Source organism: Dysidea avara, chromosome 3, assembly GCF_963678975.1.
Source record: "Dysidea avara chromosome 3, odDysAvar1.4, whole genome shotgun sequence".
NCBI classification, from domain to species: Eukaryota; Metazoa; Porifera; class Demospongiae; order Dictyoceratida; family Dysideidae; genus Dysidea; species Dysidea avara.
The window spans coordinates 17,381,134-17,398,364 of record NC_089274.1 but is presented as its reverse complement, the minus strand read 5'-3'; the positions used below and the strand labels follow the sequence as shown (position 1 = coordinate 17,398,364).

The window sequence follows — 17,231 nt, the reverse complement described above, 5'->3', positions numbered from 1 at the left end:
CGCATCGAAAAATAATAACCTATTATTAAGCGCCTAACCAGTAACTTAAAACAATTTATACAACCATCTGAAATAGTGAGACACTACTAAGAGGTTATTATTTTCTGCTTCAAAAATGCAGCACTGAACTAGAGAATCTGGCTCCCCCCAACTACTTACAACTTAGCCTGTTTGTGCCCCTCCCCCCCTGGGATCTATTCGGATTGTTTATGTCGTCTGGCCTTTATTAAGAAGTTACGTCATTTCTGTGACGCAACTAGGTTTATATAGGTATATACATAATTGGTTGTGCCATATAACGGGCGTGACCTATTCAGTTATTGTCGAAAACCCCCGTCGAAAACAACTCGGTCAGCAAGTAGAGTGTAGAGATGGGTTGCAGTGGAGGATGCGGTAGAAGTTGTCGACAATTTTATCTGCTCATGTGGAAGAACTTCTTGTTGCAGGTAACGTCTCCAGTGCATCTGTTTTGTGCTAGCCGGGTTTCGTGGCATTCAAACTATTGATATATAAACCCTGGGATTTTACAACGGTACCTTTGTAATTGTCCTAAAGACTAAAAGAGACTTGTAAACAGCTTGTTTTTATACCTAGTCTGGCGGCACCTGACCTTTCACATCTGAGGCAGTCTTATTCATGATAGGTGGGGTTTCCACTCAAAATAGGAAGGTGCTTCATTTTGTTGTTTCTGGAGATTTTCGCACAGATTTACCTTCAAGTTAAAGCAAACAAGTGCTAATTTGTTATTGGAATGTTTGCAGTAGTTGCTATCAGCACAATTTTAACATGTGTACATATCAAAAAAGTTGTCACGTGAACAAAAATCCCTTCATATAGGATTTCCACTGCAAAATAAGATGATGCCTCAGCTTTTTCATTGTTTCTGATGATTTTCACACAGGTTGACCTTAAGATAAAACAAACAAGTGCTAATATATTATTAAACTGACTGTTTATTACTTTCAGTATCAGTGCAGTTTTAACTGTAAATATCCAAAAAGTGGTCATGTGGCCAACAATCCCATTACAGATGTGCTATAACACTACAAGATGTAGAAGTCTTCATTATAAGGTAAGAAAATATACTAATTGCGACTTCGGTCATCCTACAATACAATGATTTTCTAAAAAGCTTAACTATTATGATATCTTTGGTCACATGACTACTTTTTGTATGTTAAACTTATGCTGATACCCAATGCTACAAGCAACCTAATAATAAATTAGCACTTGTTTGCTTTATCTTAAAGGTCAGTCTGTGTGAAAATCACTAGAAACAACAAAAGGGAGCACCTTCCTATTTTGAGTTGGAAACCCTAAATTATTATAGGACCCCACCGCCAAAGTCACACTAATCAGATTGAAACGCAAAAGGGTGACACACAGGCAGTCACTATAGGTAGATCTACCGCGGACAAACTAAAAAAGCAATCAAGGACTAATTTTGAAACCCACAATTGAAAAGTATCTACCATATAGCGGGTTATTTTCGACACAGAAATTTTCGCACAAAAAGTAAAATCTGAATTTCGAAAGATTTTAATTTCGAAGAGTGCATATTTCAAAGTCCGGATGGATTTCAAATAAACGGAAATTCGTGTCATAAATTATGAAGATGCGTGAATGTTTGCCGAAAACTGACTTACTGATGGAATAATCCCCACTTGATTCCTGTGTACTGGAGGGAAGACTGAGGGAGTCTCGGGTGGAGTGAATTCACTGGCACGATCACGCTCGATCATAGCTAGCTATCCTACCATAGATTCTAGAGCAGACGGCATCAATTCCCATTCTGGATCACCTGTTTTCTGGTTATTGGTACAGTAATGATACAGTTTACCCATTATCATCAGCAATACTGAGCTAGAACTCGAGGAATACATGAACAAATCGCCGAAAGTTGGACAGTTGCTTTCACTTGTGGGAATGTATTTTTGAAAAACAACTGGACGTGGGAATTTATTTTCGAAGAGAAGGGCCTCTTCGAAATATCCGAAAATAAAAACCTTTCGAAAATTACCAGCTATACGGTAATTTATGGTATCTATGATCCTTTTGTGATTGGCCAGCCGTGTAGAAGGCATCAAAGGAAATGATATGCTGAACCAATCGAAATGGCCAACACTGCAAAAGCATTGTAATTTAATATTTTACATAAGGCCATCACAAATCAATTTTATGTTTCATGGATGCAACTGGGTCAACAATTTACCTGTTCAGCTCAGGCGGATTCGCTCAATTTGGCAGATGAAAGTGAAATCACACTTTAAAGCTTTACAAATGGAGTGTTGTTTTGAAACAAGATGTGGTCATCATTAATAATAGACAATAGTGAAGTGTTCCTGTAAAGAAACGTTTGGGTCCCTGGTTAGAAAATTCACACTGGAATTTTCAGGAAAAAAGAGTGAAGAAGATACTGGAACGAAAAGTTTATTGATGTCCATGAGGTTTTAAAAAAAGTTCTGTAGTATATAACCATTCAATCACGTTGTGACATTTGTCTTAATATACATGTATTAAAATAAATAAAATTGTCGGGGTAAATGGGAAGACAGCGCTACTTGGCTTTAGAGGAGTGACTTTTGAAGCAAATGCTACTAATTCCACATGCTAAACATGCATGTAAATGGAATGTAAACATTAATTTTGTGCTCTATAAAAGTGATCTCAAGTAGTGAGAAGGGATATATCAATTTTATGTATATGAAATATGTTTCTTCAGCTGTGTAGTCATATGGCAGGTTTCACTGATCCAGGTACAGTGTGGCAGCTACTTGCTCCACATGTACATGTTCTAAAGTATAAACATACATGCGAAAGGTATAAAACTCATAATTATGTAGATATAGACTAATCACATAGTTTATTGTGGGTAGCTGTACAAGTTCTGCTGGGAGTCAGTACACAGTATATATCTTCTTATGATTTAACATTCATCTGCCATTGTTGCTTTTTTTTGACCTGCCGGGTCGGGTCACCCACGAGGGTAAAATAATCTGTAAAACGTAAGATTTATTTGGTATGGCCTAATTGTAGTCTCATGTATACTTGATATAAAAAACAAACACCAGGCACTGTCGTACTTTAAAACTAGCACATTATCAACCAGAAATTGAATGTTTACAAATTGTTGGTCCCACCAAGAACAGTGCCAGAGTAGAATAGTCTTTCCAGTGATTTAGTTGTACTGAGCTAACTGACTGTTTACGAACTTCTAATGTAAGTCACCAATTATCGGCAGGTACCAATCGTCGGCACTTGAAAATTATACAGACTATGGAATATATGTAGTAACATAATTTTGTATTGGAAACCAGTATGCTTTTGTGTCCAACCTGAATATCTCTCAAACGGGCTGGCCTCATCTTTGTAAAACTTCTTCACAATGAACCAACAAGGCACCAAAGAAGTAATTACTCACAGATTCGCAAAGTCTGCTAATGTTAATCACTGATATCTCATGTCAATAATTGATGAAAAATATGCTTTGCGATTTCACTTATAACACGACAAGTCACTCACGAATAATTAAATTTAGATAAGAGACTTAAGATTGTTCTATTAAATAGTTCTAACCAGAAGTACATACATCATTCCAGTGAAGAATTACAATTTCTAATGCCAATGATTGGCAAGTTATGCTAAACATAATCAATTGTATGCATATAGCTACAGAAGCTAGTTGCATATATATCAGCCCTAATTTTTTTTATTAATTCCTCCACATTTTTGAGCTACATAAGGCTCATGCAGTTTCAACCATACCGTATTTATGCATTTACATTTTATTGAATACCATGCATAGCTACATGTGACCCATGCATGTGATCTGTGTGAAAGTTTTATCCAACCACTAGCTACTAATACTGTAATAACATATGGGTAATACTTTTCAATACACCAAACGTTCCAGTTTACAAACACGCATCCTGCTTGTACATGCTTTACTATGTCACAAGAAGATGCTAACTAATCTACGATGTCACCTAGCTTGTAAGACTGCCATTTGTTACATTGTCTAGCATCCAGTGGTTAAATGAAATTTTAAACAAAAATACAACAATGTTAATTAGCAACCTCAGATTATAGGCAATATGTCACTATGAATATCTTAAACTGTTTATAGTTATTGTTATATAAATTAATTTACTTAGTACTTCATAGTGCTCTGTTATAGAATTGCACACTAAAGTGATACAATTTTTTATTTGTTTAGATACGTCGACCAATTGGAACAATATTTGAACTTGTACTACCAGTCTTTGCAATAGTAGTAGTGATTGGTATCAGGTATGAAGTTTATTAATGTGCACAAAGTTCATGTTCTCTTTCAATAGGTATGCATTTTTTGACACAGTAGACAACTGCTTTGGTATGATTCTTATTGTGTTGGTGTACAAGTGTTTATGTGAGTTTATTTTCAGTCACTTTTGAACCTGATACACTTCAGTTACCTCCCACAAACACTACAATATTCTATGCTCCTAACAATGCAGGTATTGTGAAAGGGTAACCATCATTGTACGTATTTATATTGTTCCTATTGTGTTTACAAAACCAGATACCAGCCTTGCAAAAATACAATTTGATATTTAGTCACATACAACAAATTTGCTTGTAATTTAAGCTTGCTTTCCAAGATACACTAAATACAGGTGAAGACCCTAACCATGAGTGATGAAAGTGGATGCATAAGTATCCATGCAGTGGATTCATATGTGTAATTCTAAGTGGATTCTATTACCTTAGTTGTATATATCCTATGCATCATGGGTAACTAGCTATATGTATTTTAGATATTCATGTAATATAGATGCTGTTGGAGTGATGAGGCTATTGGAGAGACGGTTCCCACAAGCCACACTGTTAGCACATGCTACAGAAAGTGACATGATTACCTCCCTCAAGGAGTGGAGAAGAGATTATGTTGATCAGTTTAGTAACAGTGATGATGTTGACACTGACAGGATAGTACGATTTGATAGTTGTGTTAATGGATATGGTATGAAGCCATGTTTAACTCTAGCATACACTTGTAATATTTTGTATATATGTGTTAGTGGTAATTAGTTACCTTGGTGTTCTGTTTTACAAGTCACGACCCAATGCATTGTGTCTTCATGCAGGCATTGTATTTGACAATCTTAATGGCAGTAAACTCCGATACACCATTAGACCAGCACATGAAGTGGAAGGTGAAGAAGGTGACATAACATGGGATACTGATATTGCTCAGCCGAGATTCCAAGTTCCTGGACCAAGAGTCTCCCCTAAGTATTATACACATTGATATAACTACTGCTTGCAGTTATTAAGTGTGTTACACTGTAGCCTCTACTTGAGTGAAGGCTTTCTTCATATACAAAACTTGGTTGGAATGTCAATCATAGAATGGACTGTTAAAAAAAATGATCCACTTTATCCCTTTAATGAAATTCCAGTCAACACAAAAGTTAGTATGATACGGTCACTTTCATTACTGTAATTTGTGTGTTGATTTTGTAGCAATTTCCTTACCCACCTCATACACGAAATCCATACTTGGAACAACTGGAGCAGTTCATGCCACTATTGTTGGTACTGAGTTTAATATGGCCAGCAGGAATATTTGTTTGGGTGAGAGTTTTATATCAGTATTACTGCTGATCTCAAGTGATTCTTTGCTATGTGATTAATCAATAGTGGCCACTGTACCTTGTTTTGTGAAGCAAAATCAAGTATAAGGAAAAAATATGAATTTTTCTTATTCTTGTTGGTTTACTTTTTTGTAACATTATTATGACTGGTGAACCCTCGCATACCACATCAAAAGAAAGGATGGCACCAGAGGTAATGTTTTCGACTGAATGCACGTCCCAACTATCAATTACTGACTCAAAAGTGAAGTGGCCATTATGCTGCTATGTTCAGCCCATTTCACAGCATTACAAACAAAGAACAGTAGGAGAAGTGCCTCTGCAATCAATCCAGTCACCACGAAAAATGTGGACGATCCTATATATAAATGTAGGGAAGCCATCGAGCTGCCATGAATTGATACCCTGGGCTGTCAGCAAAAAGAAGTGGGACACAAAGGAGGACAAAGGTAAGTGCATGATCTGTGCATAGTATGTACTGTAGTATGCCAAGAGGAACCTAGAAGTGACGTCAAGCAGTGAAAAAATCAATCCTGTACGTAGCCTTAGTTGTTATCGAGTTAAAGGCATCAGGTAGGTAGTTAGTCAGTAAATAAAAAATTCCATTGAATATATATATATTTTAAATTTTTAGTTAGCATTTAGGGTCATACTGAAGGCACTTTTGGGCTCGGTTATACCTAACCAATACTGCCAAGACATCAGGTTGATATTGTGAAGCTGGTTTTTAGGTGATTTTTGTCCAGAAAAATCCAAATATTTATGATCCCTAATATGCAGTACTACAGAACTGTATGATAGTTCAACTAGATTATTTAGGGGCATAGTCATCATGCTTGGTTTTACTGATCACTGTTAATGTAGCTTATAGGGCGTGGTCATGGTACTATGTTTTCTTTAAGAAACCAATCGTTGTAAGTACAGCTATTGCTATATAGGGCAGGCATTCAACAAAAGGTACACATAACCAGTGGCTTTATTGTGGCATAAAATGAAACTATGATTTTGGCAATTTTTAATATTGGTACTTTTTGTAAGGGTTTTCTTAGTTTTAAGACATTAGATACAATAAGACTTTTCCATAGTTACCTGTGTTTTGGCAGGCATTCTTTTTTGGGTCATCCCTACTATACAGTACTATCGTACTGTTTGATTAACACAACACTTATGCTATACGTACACCTTAGTCTGTAAGAGTTTAACTCCATCCTTAGTTGCATTGTAGCATTGCCTGTGCATGTGTTTATGAGTTCAGCACACCACTAGGAACTGGTCTCAGAGAAGCAAACAAGAATTCGTGAGTCAATGAAGATGATGGGATTATCCCAGTTTATATTATGGCTCACCTGGTACATCAAACAGTTGATGTTTTTATTTGTAACTGTTTTAATAATGACTATACTGATGAAGGTAAATGTGTGTGTGTACAGACCTGTAGCTGATTATGCTGTGTGCAGATTTTCGTATTTGTTGAAAGTGACTTTATTCTACTTTTGATATACATGTTCCTGTTCATCAACTGTCTTATAGCCCAAGGCTTCCTTGTTAGGTACGTCACAAATATGGTAGTAAACATTTTGTTATTATACATCTCTTTTTGCATAGTGTATTTTTTTCAAGAGCTATTCTTGGGTTACTGTTTGGATTTCTTCTATGGTTTATAGCCTTTGTTCCTTATTTCTTCATTCAAGATCGTTACGAGCAACTAAGCACGTACGTTTATTAAAACACAGGTGTTTTTGACTGTTTGTAGAAACTACGAGCACATAATTCTATCTTTCAGAGTGTGTAGTGTAGAAGAGTCTATCAGTATAATTATTTTACATACCACTATTTGATAGTTTTCAGTGATGTTTGTATGTCACAACCACTCTCATAGGGGTGTGGTAGGTAGGCAATAACAAGGATGTACAACACATTTTAAGTCACAAGACTGAAAAGTAGTTTTTCTGGAGTTACATGCTTGTGCCGTAAAATGATGAGTTATCCAACATCTCTATTCACCTTATTGGCCACATTTTAATGAACTACTAATAATAGAGCATTGCACTAGTCTTATAAGGCAATCTGTATTGCTGGAATGTCTAATTAGCTATTGTCACCCTTATTGCAGTGGAGAAAAGATAGGGGCTTGTTTTCTGTCCAACACTTGTATGGGATTGGGAGTGAATGTGCTATCAACGTTGGAGATCAGAGAAGAAGGAGTGCAGTGGGATAATTTTGGGAAAGCTTTGTCTGCAGATGATGATTTTAACTTGTTGGCAGTATATGGGATGTTCATCTTAGATTTCTTTCTCTATATGATCATTGCATGGTTAGCAATTGTATTTGTGTAACATTGTACAGTATGACGATTAATTGTGTTAGGTATATTGATGCAGTGTTTCCAGGAGAGTATGGTATTCCCAAACCATTTTATTTCGTTTTCCTACCATCCTACTGGCTGGGTAGACCAGTTGTATCACAAAGAACAATTGATACCGATTCTGCCCTAGAGGTATATACTAGACCATATTTGTATACCGTCATATATCTGTAATGAATTTAGATGCAATTAACTGCTGATCGAAATGCACATGAACAAGAGCCATCAGATCTGCAATGTGGTATCAGTATTACAGGACTGACTAAAGTTTACAAGGTAAAGGTTGTTTGTGTGTGTGCACGTACATGCAATCACGTGTGTATAAATTGCATGCTTATTCTCTAAGGCTGCAGTTGGGAAAAAGGTTGCAGTGGATAATTTGAACCTGAACATGTACCAAGATCAGATCACTGTATTGTTGGGTCATAATGGAGCTGGAAAGACCACAACAATGTCCATGCTAGTGGGACTGTTCCCTCCCACCAGTGGTGATGCCATCATCAATGGGTACAGCATCCTCACTGACATTGATGGAGTCAGAGAGAGTCTTGGACTGTGTCCACAACACAATGTTTTGTTTGGTAGATTAACAGTGAGAGAACACCTGTCCTTCTTTGCCCGGTTGAAGGTTAAATGGTTGTATACAGATGTTGAAAAGTTATATGATGTTTATTGTATAGGGAATGACTGGCCAAGCTGTTAGAGAAGAAGTAAACTCCATGATTAATGACCTCCAGTTGGTGGATAAGACAAACCAAAAGTCGGCTTCACTTTCAGGAGGACAGAAGAGGAAACTAAGGTATATACTGACAACACCCAAGTATTGTATGTGCACTAATGTGTATACCTGTAGTGTTGGGATAGCATTAGTGGCTGGTTCTCAGTTTGTCATTTTGGATGAGCCAACATCTGGTATGGACCCATATGCCAGGAGAGCCACATGGGATTTACTAACCAAACACAAACAAGGAAGAACCATCTTGTTAACTACTCACTTCATGTAAGATGACTGGCTAACATGTATTATCATTATTATAAGATGATTGTAGGGATGAAGCTGATCTATTGGGTGATCGTATTGCCATTATGGCTGAAGGACAGTTGAGATGTAGTGGATCTTCTCTGTTCTTGAAGAGCAAGTAAGATTAACACATACTCACACTTACTGGTAGTCAACAAATGACGGTAGGTATGGAGTGGGTTATCACATGGTTGTTACAAAAGAGAGTTATTGTAATTCAGCTGCTGTTATTCAATGTGTAACATCTACTGTTCGTGGTGGAGAGATGGTAAATACTCCGACTATTATACATTATACACTCTGTTCTATACCTTTTCAGGTAACTGATGTGGGAGCAGAATTATCGTTTGTTCTGCCAAGTGAAGCAGCACCATATTTTCCAGCATTGTTTGATACACTTGAAGGTGTGTATAAGTTATTAGAAAATGGTATGCATAATATGCTTTGATCTTTGAAGGATAATGAGGTCTTTAAAACCCACTAAGAGACCTGCTAGCAGGTTCTTAAAATGGTTAGAAACCTGCTAGCAGAAAAGACCTCAAGCATCACAAATCTCACTTTCGATCATTGATTTGCAATGCTCCCTCCAAGCATAATCAGGCTGATAGCCTGCAGTGGGTGACCAGTCACCCAGGCCAACATGTGGTTAACCACTCTATTCATTTTATAGGCATACCTAAAAGAATTCGATTATGGGAGGTACAATCTAACGTTGTACGTACGTTTATCACGATGAACAGAGAAGTCCAAAAATATCATGGAAAATTCTGTTTAGCACCCATCTGTTTCTAGAGTGTTTTATGGCTCTTTTCATCGTCTATTAAACTATGGATGGACTTTACCAAGACCTAACTAGGTAAGCTTCCTTGTAGAACGTTATTTTTTTTGCTACGTCTAATGTGGGTGTGGTCCATATTAGAAACCCTGCCTGTTCTTCGCGCTACTGTGGTGCCACTGAAAGTACAACTTGTGACAACTCGTTCCCATTGTATAAATCCACACAAGCTGCTTCTTCAACACACGTGTTCTTTACACTGCTGTGACGCCATAGGCACTGGCTGCCACTAACCCGGCTCGACATTATCGATCACTGCCATTTCCCAGCTGTGCCAGATCCAATTAGTCTAACTTGTGAAAGGAAGCGGTGCGAGCTTTGATTTTTTTTTAACACTCCAACAAAAACAAGTTCAGTCTTCCGTGATTATTTTAACATTGCGCGACGATTTCAGTACGACATATAACCCAATCCCATAATGACTCCACCTATATGCCCATATATATATAATGCATACATTTTCTAAGTCGGTTAGAGACCATGCCCTTGGATCTTTGTGTATTTTAAAAACCTCGCTTTGTTCAGTTTTTAAAATACATGAAGATCTTCGTGCTAGGTCTCTAACCTACACTTTAAAAGAAATTTTTACTTAAATTTCATTAGCTCGAAAAAGGGAACTTGGAATATCAGGGTTTGGTATATCTGTTACTACAATGGAAGAAGTTTTCATCAAAGTTGGCGAAGGGTCCAACATGGAACACTCAAAATTTGGACCAGCGTCTACTTCAGAAGAGCCTCCAGTTTCTCAAAATGGCATGTCCGTTAACCACAAGAACAGCACATCATCTGAAAGTTATCCACTTGTCGACAGAAACCAAGGTGTAAATACAGATGTGGAAGATGGTATTTGTAACAAGTGATTGTCATTTACATGTTATAGAATTTGAACCAACAGCATTTGGACCAAGTGAAGGTGGTGTTCCTGTTTTTGATCAGAACTTTGGTAAATCTAAGACTCAAATTGTTAAAACATAAAAATCTATTACCACCTCTGTTTGCCACAGATCTTAACACTGGAATTATATTATGGATGCAACAGTTCTATGGCTTGTTGGTGAAACGATTTCTCCACTCAATCAGAAACTGGCGTGCCATTATTACACAGTTGGTTGTGCCTATTATATTTATTCTGTTGGGTCTAATACTTGTACACACGGTGCCTGGCACTGATTCACCAGATGAATCACGATCACTGAACATCCCAGACTCTGCTTTAGAAGATGATATTATAGCATTTTATGCTGAGTTAGGCAGTGGGGACCCAATATTCACGGTTAGCATATATTGCTTTAGTGTACATGAATGTCAGAACTGTTTTTACAGAATACTAGGGAATCAGAGTATCGGCGAGCAATTGGAGCTACTGAGCTGAGAGATATAACAGCAAATGTTGAAGGATTGGTCAATGAAACTAGAAATCGAGTGCTAGGTTTTATGGATGATTGTTGTAACTACACGTACCAGATATTGGACACTTTCTGTGCATCACAGAACTTTGTAGGTTGCACATTGTATGTGTGCAAATGCTTATAATGGCCTCTTATAGAATGAATTAGAAATAACCTGTAGAGGTAGGAACTTTGGCTATTCTAGATGTTCTAAATGCTTAAGGTATGTTAGATCAATTACATGTATTTTGTTTGTCACACATTTCAAAGGTGTCAAGAAACTACCTTACCATCAGAACATCTAGCAACATGTTCATATCCTCGTACTAGAGGCACTGTCCATTATGAAGACACACCATTCTGTCCCTACCCTCCAAGTATTCCTATCACTGAGTCACTCCCTATTGAAGCAGATGATTCTCAACCATTAGACTTCATGACTTACTATGTGGATGAACATCTGCTGCATCTTTCTGATGGTCGAGTTGACACCACTGAATTCTTCAGGCGATACATGGCTGGCTTTGTGATCAGCAAGCGTGAGAGTGCAGTCTCCCATTGTGCATCCAAACATGTTAGAGATATGAACAATGATGTTGTTGACACACGAGATCTGATGTGCTATATGCTTAGTGTTAATCCTGTTGTGCAGAATGAGTCATTCTTTTTTGATAGTGTTGCAAGGCAGAACATGATAGATAGTGACAATGAATGTCTGTCATACCAAGATGCCGTTCAGTGTGCTTCCTTTAGTCTAATTGACCAACCTCGATCTGTGTATCCCAACTGTAGTAATGCAATGCTTATTGGTACTAACTTTGTGCCGAGTGATGATACTTTTGATGCCTCTTTGGTTGAAGCAAGCTTTAGAGTGGATGGGGCTGTTCGACAAGCATCTGATACACATGAGGTTGACCAACAAGACTTAGTTGGTCGCCAATATGCCACCATAAGAAACACAGAGATTACAGGGGCAACAATTTATTACAACAACCAAGTAAATTGCTATTCATTATAATATTTAATAAAAGCTTTATGTTGTAGCCATTCCACATGCCTGCTGCAGCTCTGAATGCTTTCCACACTATCTACTTGCGTCACTTACTACAAGATAGTGGAGCTACGGACACTGGCTATACCATCACTGTTAACAATCATCCGTTACCTCGGACTGATGATGGACTGGTACTTTATCATAGTACAAATTTATTGTATATGTATCTGTACATTTAACTATCCTGAGTTGTCAGTATTATTGTATTGCTACTCTATCACAGGTGGATTCTGCTGAACAAAACTTCCTGGGTTTTGCCTTATCAATTTTGGTCATGTTTGGACTGGCGTTTCTAGCTGCAAGCTTCATACTCTATCCAGTGGCTGAGAACAGTTCTAAGGTACACTACATACAGCAATTAAACATAATTATCAGTTTTATTTTTCATTTAGGCTAAGCACATTCAATTTGTCAGTGGAGTACACATCACCAGTTTCTGGATGTCAGCATATCTCTGGGATCTCATAAATGCTTTTGTACCCATCATAGCTGCTGTGATACTGTTTGCAGCTTTTCCAATAGATTCGTACAGAGAAAACCTTGGAGCAGTTTTCTTGTTGTTTGTAAGTTGCCTATACTACTTACATAAATAAATTATAAGACTATTGAGCCATAAAAGGCCTAAAGATGATTAAACAATATCTTTTGGTGACTCTTACAACCAGCAACTTTCTAGTAAAAAAAAAACTTTCTAGTGAATAGTTAACATAGGATTACATTATTAACCAAAAGTGATACAGCTGATGAGGTTTTGCTAGGTAGATTTTCTTTAGCCTAACCTGTGTATTTCCTTCACAGTTCTTCTTCTGCTGGTCCAGTATACCACTGGTTTATGTGTTATCATTCATCTTCACCGTTGCTCCTGTTGCTTTTGCCATCACCGTACTCATGTATTTCTTCTCAGCATTAGTAAGTGAAGTAATTTCACTAAACGTATTAGATATGTAAACTTTGTCAAATAGATTTCCTTGTTGGTTGTGTTTTTCTTGAATGAAGATGATTCTGAGATCGCTCACTATATTTTAATTACTTTGCCAAGTTACGCGTAAGGAAATTATTTAATTTTAATTTCAGTGAATGCTAGTGTAGCTAGTTTTGTATGTCAGAGTATACAGTCTCTGTAATTAATTAATTTTGCGTATTTTTAATAGGTTTGCTGAAGCTATTGGACAAATCCACACTAACTTTGTTATCAAAGAAGCCTGTGAACTGTCTGGCGGGTGAGTAATGTTGTAGCAATTAAAATATTTCATCATTTTGAAAACATAGTGTTTGTGAAGCAAGGGGCTTGCTGTATACTGATAACATCTTTGACCTGAAGTACCCAGGAATCGGTGCCAACTTTTTATCAATGGCATTGGGTGGAGCTGTGTTTTTTGTCATCACATTACTACTAGAACAACGTTTCTTTCTACACAAAATAGTGAGATTGTGTATAACACAATCAGCCACTAAAGCTGTCGTCTGTGCACACGATGTTAGTCAATAGTCTGCTGCGACTATTTTACTTAGTTCTCACACATTATAGGACAGTGATGTTGCTCAAGAGAAGAATAGGATGAATAGTGGAGCACTTAGCAATGATCTTATCCAGCTAAAGAATCTTAACAAGGTCTCTATATAGCATACGTACTTGTCTATATACTTAATGTAATTGTTATAGGTATATGGAGGCTACTTGAGTGGATGCCAATATCATGTAGGCACACATGCTGTAAAAGGACTCAATCTTGGAATTCCTAAAGGAGAATGTTTTGGATTACTGGGAGTGAATGGTCAGTGCACTGAATAGTTATACTGTTTGTACAATTGTTGTACGATGTTAGGAGCTGGTAAGACCACAACATTCAACATGTTAACTGGAGACACCATACCATCCAGTGGTACAGCTCTTATTGCTGGTTATGACATAGTTAGTGACATCAGAAAGGTACACATCTCCACATCACTACCCTATACATTACATCACATGTACTACACAGGTCCAACAACACATTGGATACTGTCCACAGGTATTACTATCCAGTGTGTGTGTGTGTTATCTTATTTGTTGTGTAGTTTGATGCTCTGATAGATGATATGACAGGATATGAGTTGTTGTGGTTGTATGCTCGACTGAGGGGAATACCCGAGGGTAAAATCAGAGAAGCGGTGGATGCTGAAATAAAACGACTGGATCTTTTAAAATATGCCAAGAATCAGTGTGGAACATACAGGTACATTTTATGTGCCTAAATGTCCTCTTCACCATGGCTGTGTCAAATGATCCTTGCTTAGTGTTGGTATTTAGAGGACTTGTAGTCTGGTACTTGTAATAATTCGTGTTATTATGTACACAAATCTGAAAGGGAGAACCCATCTAGGGTACTTGAATGACACTGTCATTTATATAATCTGTTTGCGTTCACCTGAGCCCTCGTTTTTTTTGTTAATAACTCTTGTTACATGGGCCAACTGCCCAACCATTAAGTTTGGTAGTGCTGTAAAGCCTTTTAACTGCCAGAAGGGGGGTTACTATTCAATGGACTGGACTACTGGACTGGAACACTGGACTGGACTACTGGACTGACATATTTTTGGTTTTTGCACATTCTATGGTTGGATTTACGGAGTCTTGCTAGTAAGCACCCTTAGGGCACCTGCAGCCCACTTCTAAATGCTGAAGACGAACAACGGAATATGCAAAAACTGTCTCTTATCTCAATAATTTCGCTACTGTTCATTATGCCACTATACAACACTTATTTCTTACCCTGCATGGTGTGTAGTAATGCTGCAGGTAGTGCAGGGAATTGATTGTGACAGCAATAGTTAATCAGCAATCAACTAGCCAGTAGATGGTATCCTTCGAGTTATATCCTTAGAGCAAGCTTGAGGAGCAAGCAAGCTAGTCTCGCTGCCAGACTTCTGTCTCAGTGCAGGGGCTTATCTATTTAAGATTATAAGTGCCCATACTGAAAAATCTCTAATTAGTAAGCCCCTGCACTGAACTAGAGGCAAGTCTAGAGGTCTGGCCATGCTGGCGAGACTAGCTTGCTCCTCAAGCTTGCTCTAAGGATATCTTGAAAGTTATTGTCTACTGGCTAGTTGATTGCTGGTTAACTATTGCTGTCACATTCAATTACTACACACCAGCTAGGGTAAGGAATAAGTGTTGTATAGTGGCATAATAAACAGTAGTGAAATTATTAAGAGACAGTTTTTGCATATTCCACTGTTCGTCTTCAGCATTTAGAAGTGGGCTGCAGGTGCCCTAAGAGTGCTTACTAGCAAGACTCCATAAATCCAACCATAGAATGTGCAAAAACCAAAAATATGTCAGTCCAGTAGTCCAGTCCAGTATTCCAGTCCAGTAGTCCAGTCCACTGAATACTAACCCCCCTGCCAGAAGTGTTTGTCAAAAGAGCTTTGATGAGAGCCAAGGCATACAGTTATGAGGCTTAAAATTATCTAATACATGTAGTACTGACACACAAACATGTTTACAACATACTTGTTCCAGTACAAAGCCATTGGGAGTGAACACATGTTCACCTCTTTGATATTACTGCCATTTTTGGTGGGGTTCAGGTGAACACAAACTGACTATAGTTGTACATGCACACCACACACTTGTTTCACAAATCAGTTAAGTAGCATATAATCTTTAAAACTTATTGAATCCACTTGTCCATGTATACTACTGAAAATGGTATCTTCTCTAGTGGAGGAAATAAACGTAAATTAAGTACTGCTGTAGCTTTGGTTGGGAGTCCTCAGATTGTGCTATTGGTAAGTTGGTATAACAATATTTGTTAATTGTATGTCACTTGAGTGTTGTGAAAAGGATGAGCCTACAACTGGTATGGATCCAGCTACCAGACGTCATTTATGGGATGCTCTTATCACAGTCATTAAGGCTGGCAAGTCTATTGTACTCACTTCCCACAGGTCAGTGATAAACAGTCTAAAGGTAGTTATCCTGATTGTGTGTTGTCCTACTGTAGTATGGAAGAGTGTGAGGCTTTGTGTACCAGACTAGCTATCATGGTCAATGGAGAATTCAAGTGTCTTGGTGGAATACAACATCTCAAAACAAAGTGAGTGTGTGATTCATTAATTACTGCTAGTGTTTGCCTTGTTTACAGGTTTGGTAAGGGAGTTACCCTACAGGTTAAAATTGGGTCACCAGATGATTTTATTGGAGCAGTGACTGAATCTGTTTTGACACGAGGGGGCAGTGTACGCCAACAACTTGGACGACCACAATCACCAACAGTTGGTTATTCACCTAGTCAAGGTGATTCTGTAAGTGTTGTCACTAATGGCCTACCCATCCAATTGCAAAACTTCATGAATTTCATCGAGAATACTTTCGAACGTGCCACTTTGGTTGAACACCATCTGGTAAGTGGAATTTACTTAAATGAATAAATTATAATTTATCTCTCAAGTTTGTGATGTAAATATATGGACAATTCTTTGTATGTGTCTCAAATTCTCAATGTAGGGAAGTATTACTTACCAGTTAGAGGGACAGAACCTCTCATGGTCCCACATTTTCAGAGTGTTGGAGCAGAACAGACAAAATTTACTGATAGTTGATTACAATGTTAGCCAGACTACTCTGGAACAAGTAAGCTCACATGATCTCACCAGATGTGTTTTACCACACTACTCTATTTATCCAGGTTTTCATTAACTTTGCTAAAGATCAACTGTTTGATTAAGATGTCCATGCCACAAACACATAACTTAATTTAATATTGCTTTGTTTATGCTTTTACATACACAGTAATCTAACTTTAAGTTTAGGTTGAATAGTACCCCAGCTGTTATGACTCCCTGTACTTACAGAGTTTAATGTTCTGCCTAATGGGATAGCACTCCCAATCCAATATACATGGTGGTATGACATTAATGGTTGTTGTGAACATTATACAATCGTATGGT

At 37.7% G+C, this 17,231-nt stretch overlaps 1 protein-coding gene across 1 annotated transcript; it reads left to right on the top strand.

Annotated features, from left to right (window-relative positions):
* Positions 1-296: 296 nt before the first annotated feature.
* Positions 297-17,087, top strand: LOC136249831 (phospholipid-transporting ATPase ABCA3-like). Its single transcript, XM_066041956.1, has 44 exons — positions 297-446; positions 4,217-4,290; positions 4,338-4,372; positions 4,425-4,496; positions 4,814-5,002; positions 5,127-5,274; positions 5,332-5,452; positions 5,506-5,616; positions 6,903-7,046; positions 7,094-7,185; positions 7,242-7,349; positions 7,750-7,950; positions 8,004-8,133; positions 8,185-8,277; positions 8,348-8,629; positions 8,682-8,800; positions 8,855-9,001; positions 9,051-9,140; positions 9,191-9,290; positions 9,342-9,426; positions 10,461-10,676; positions 10,738-10,800; positions 10,862-11,130; positions 11,181-11,354; positions 11,404-11,468; positions 11,516-12,242; positions 12,290-12,430; positions 12,523-12,639; positions 12,692-12,862; positions 13,098-13,208; positions 13,262-13,344; positions 13,451-13,519; positions 13,569-13,776; positions 13,828-13,911; positions 13,963-14,074; positions 14,126-14,229; positions 14,282-14,311; positions 14,358-14,515; positions 16,004-16,070; positions 16,126-16,229; positions 16,286-16,378; positions 16,427-16,685; positions 16,789-16,914; positions 16,970-17,087. Exons 1-44 carry the CDS (start codon positions 372-374, stop codon positions 17,006-17,008), a joined length of 6,006 nt encoding a protein of 2,001 aa, XP_065898028.1. The 5' UTR covers positions 297-371; the 3' UTR covers positions 17,009-17,087.
* The last annotated feature ends 144 nt before the right edge of the window (positions 17,088-17,231 follow it).

What these genes read in the sequence shown, in the direction of transcription:
- LOC136249831 (XM_066041956.1), top strand. Translation starts at nt 372, where the DNA reads ATGGGTTGCAGTGGAGGATGCGGTAGAAGTTGTCGACAATTTTATCTG. An exon ending in CTGTTCGTGGTGGAGAGATG is followed by an intron (nt 9,291 to 9,341) that starts GTAAATACTCCG and finishes ATACCTTTTCAG; the next exon opens with GTAACTGATGTGGGAGCAGA. An exon ending in TGGCTGAGAACAGTTCTAAG is followed by an intron (nt 12,640 to 12,691) that starts GTACACTACATA and finishes TTTTTCATTTAG; the next exon opens with GCTAAGCACATTCAATTTGT.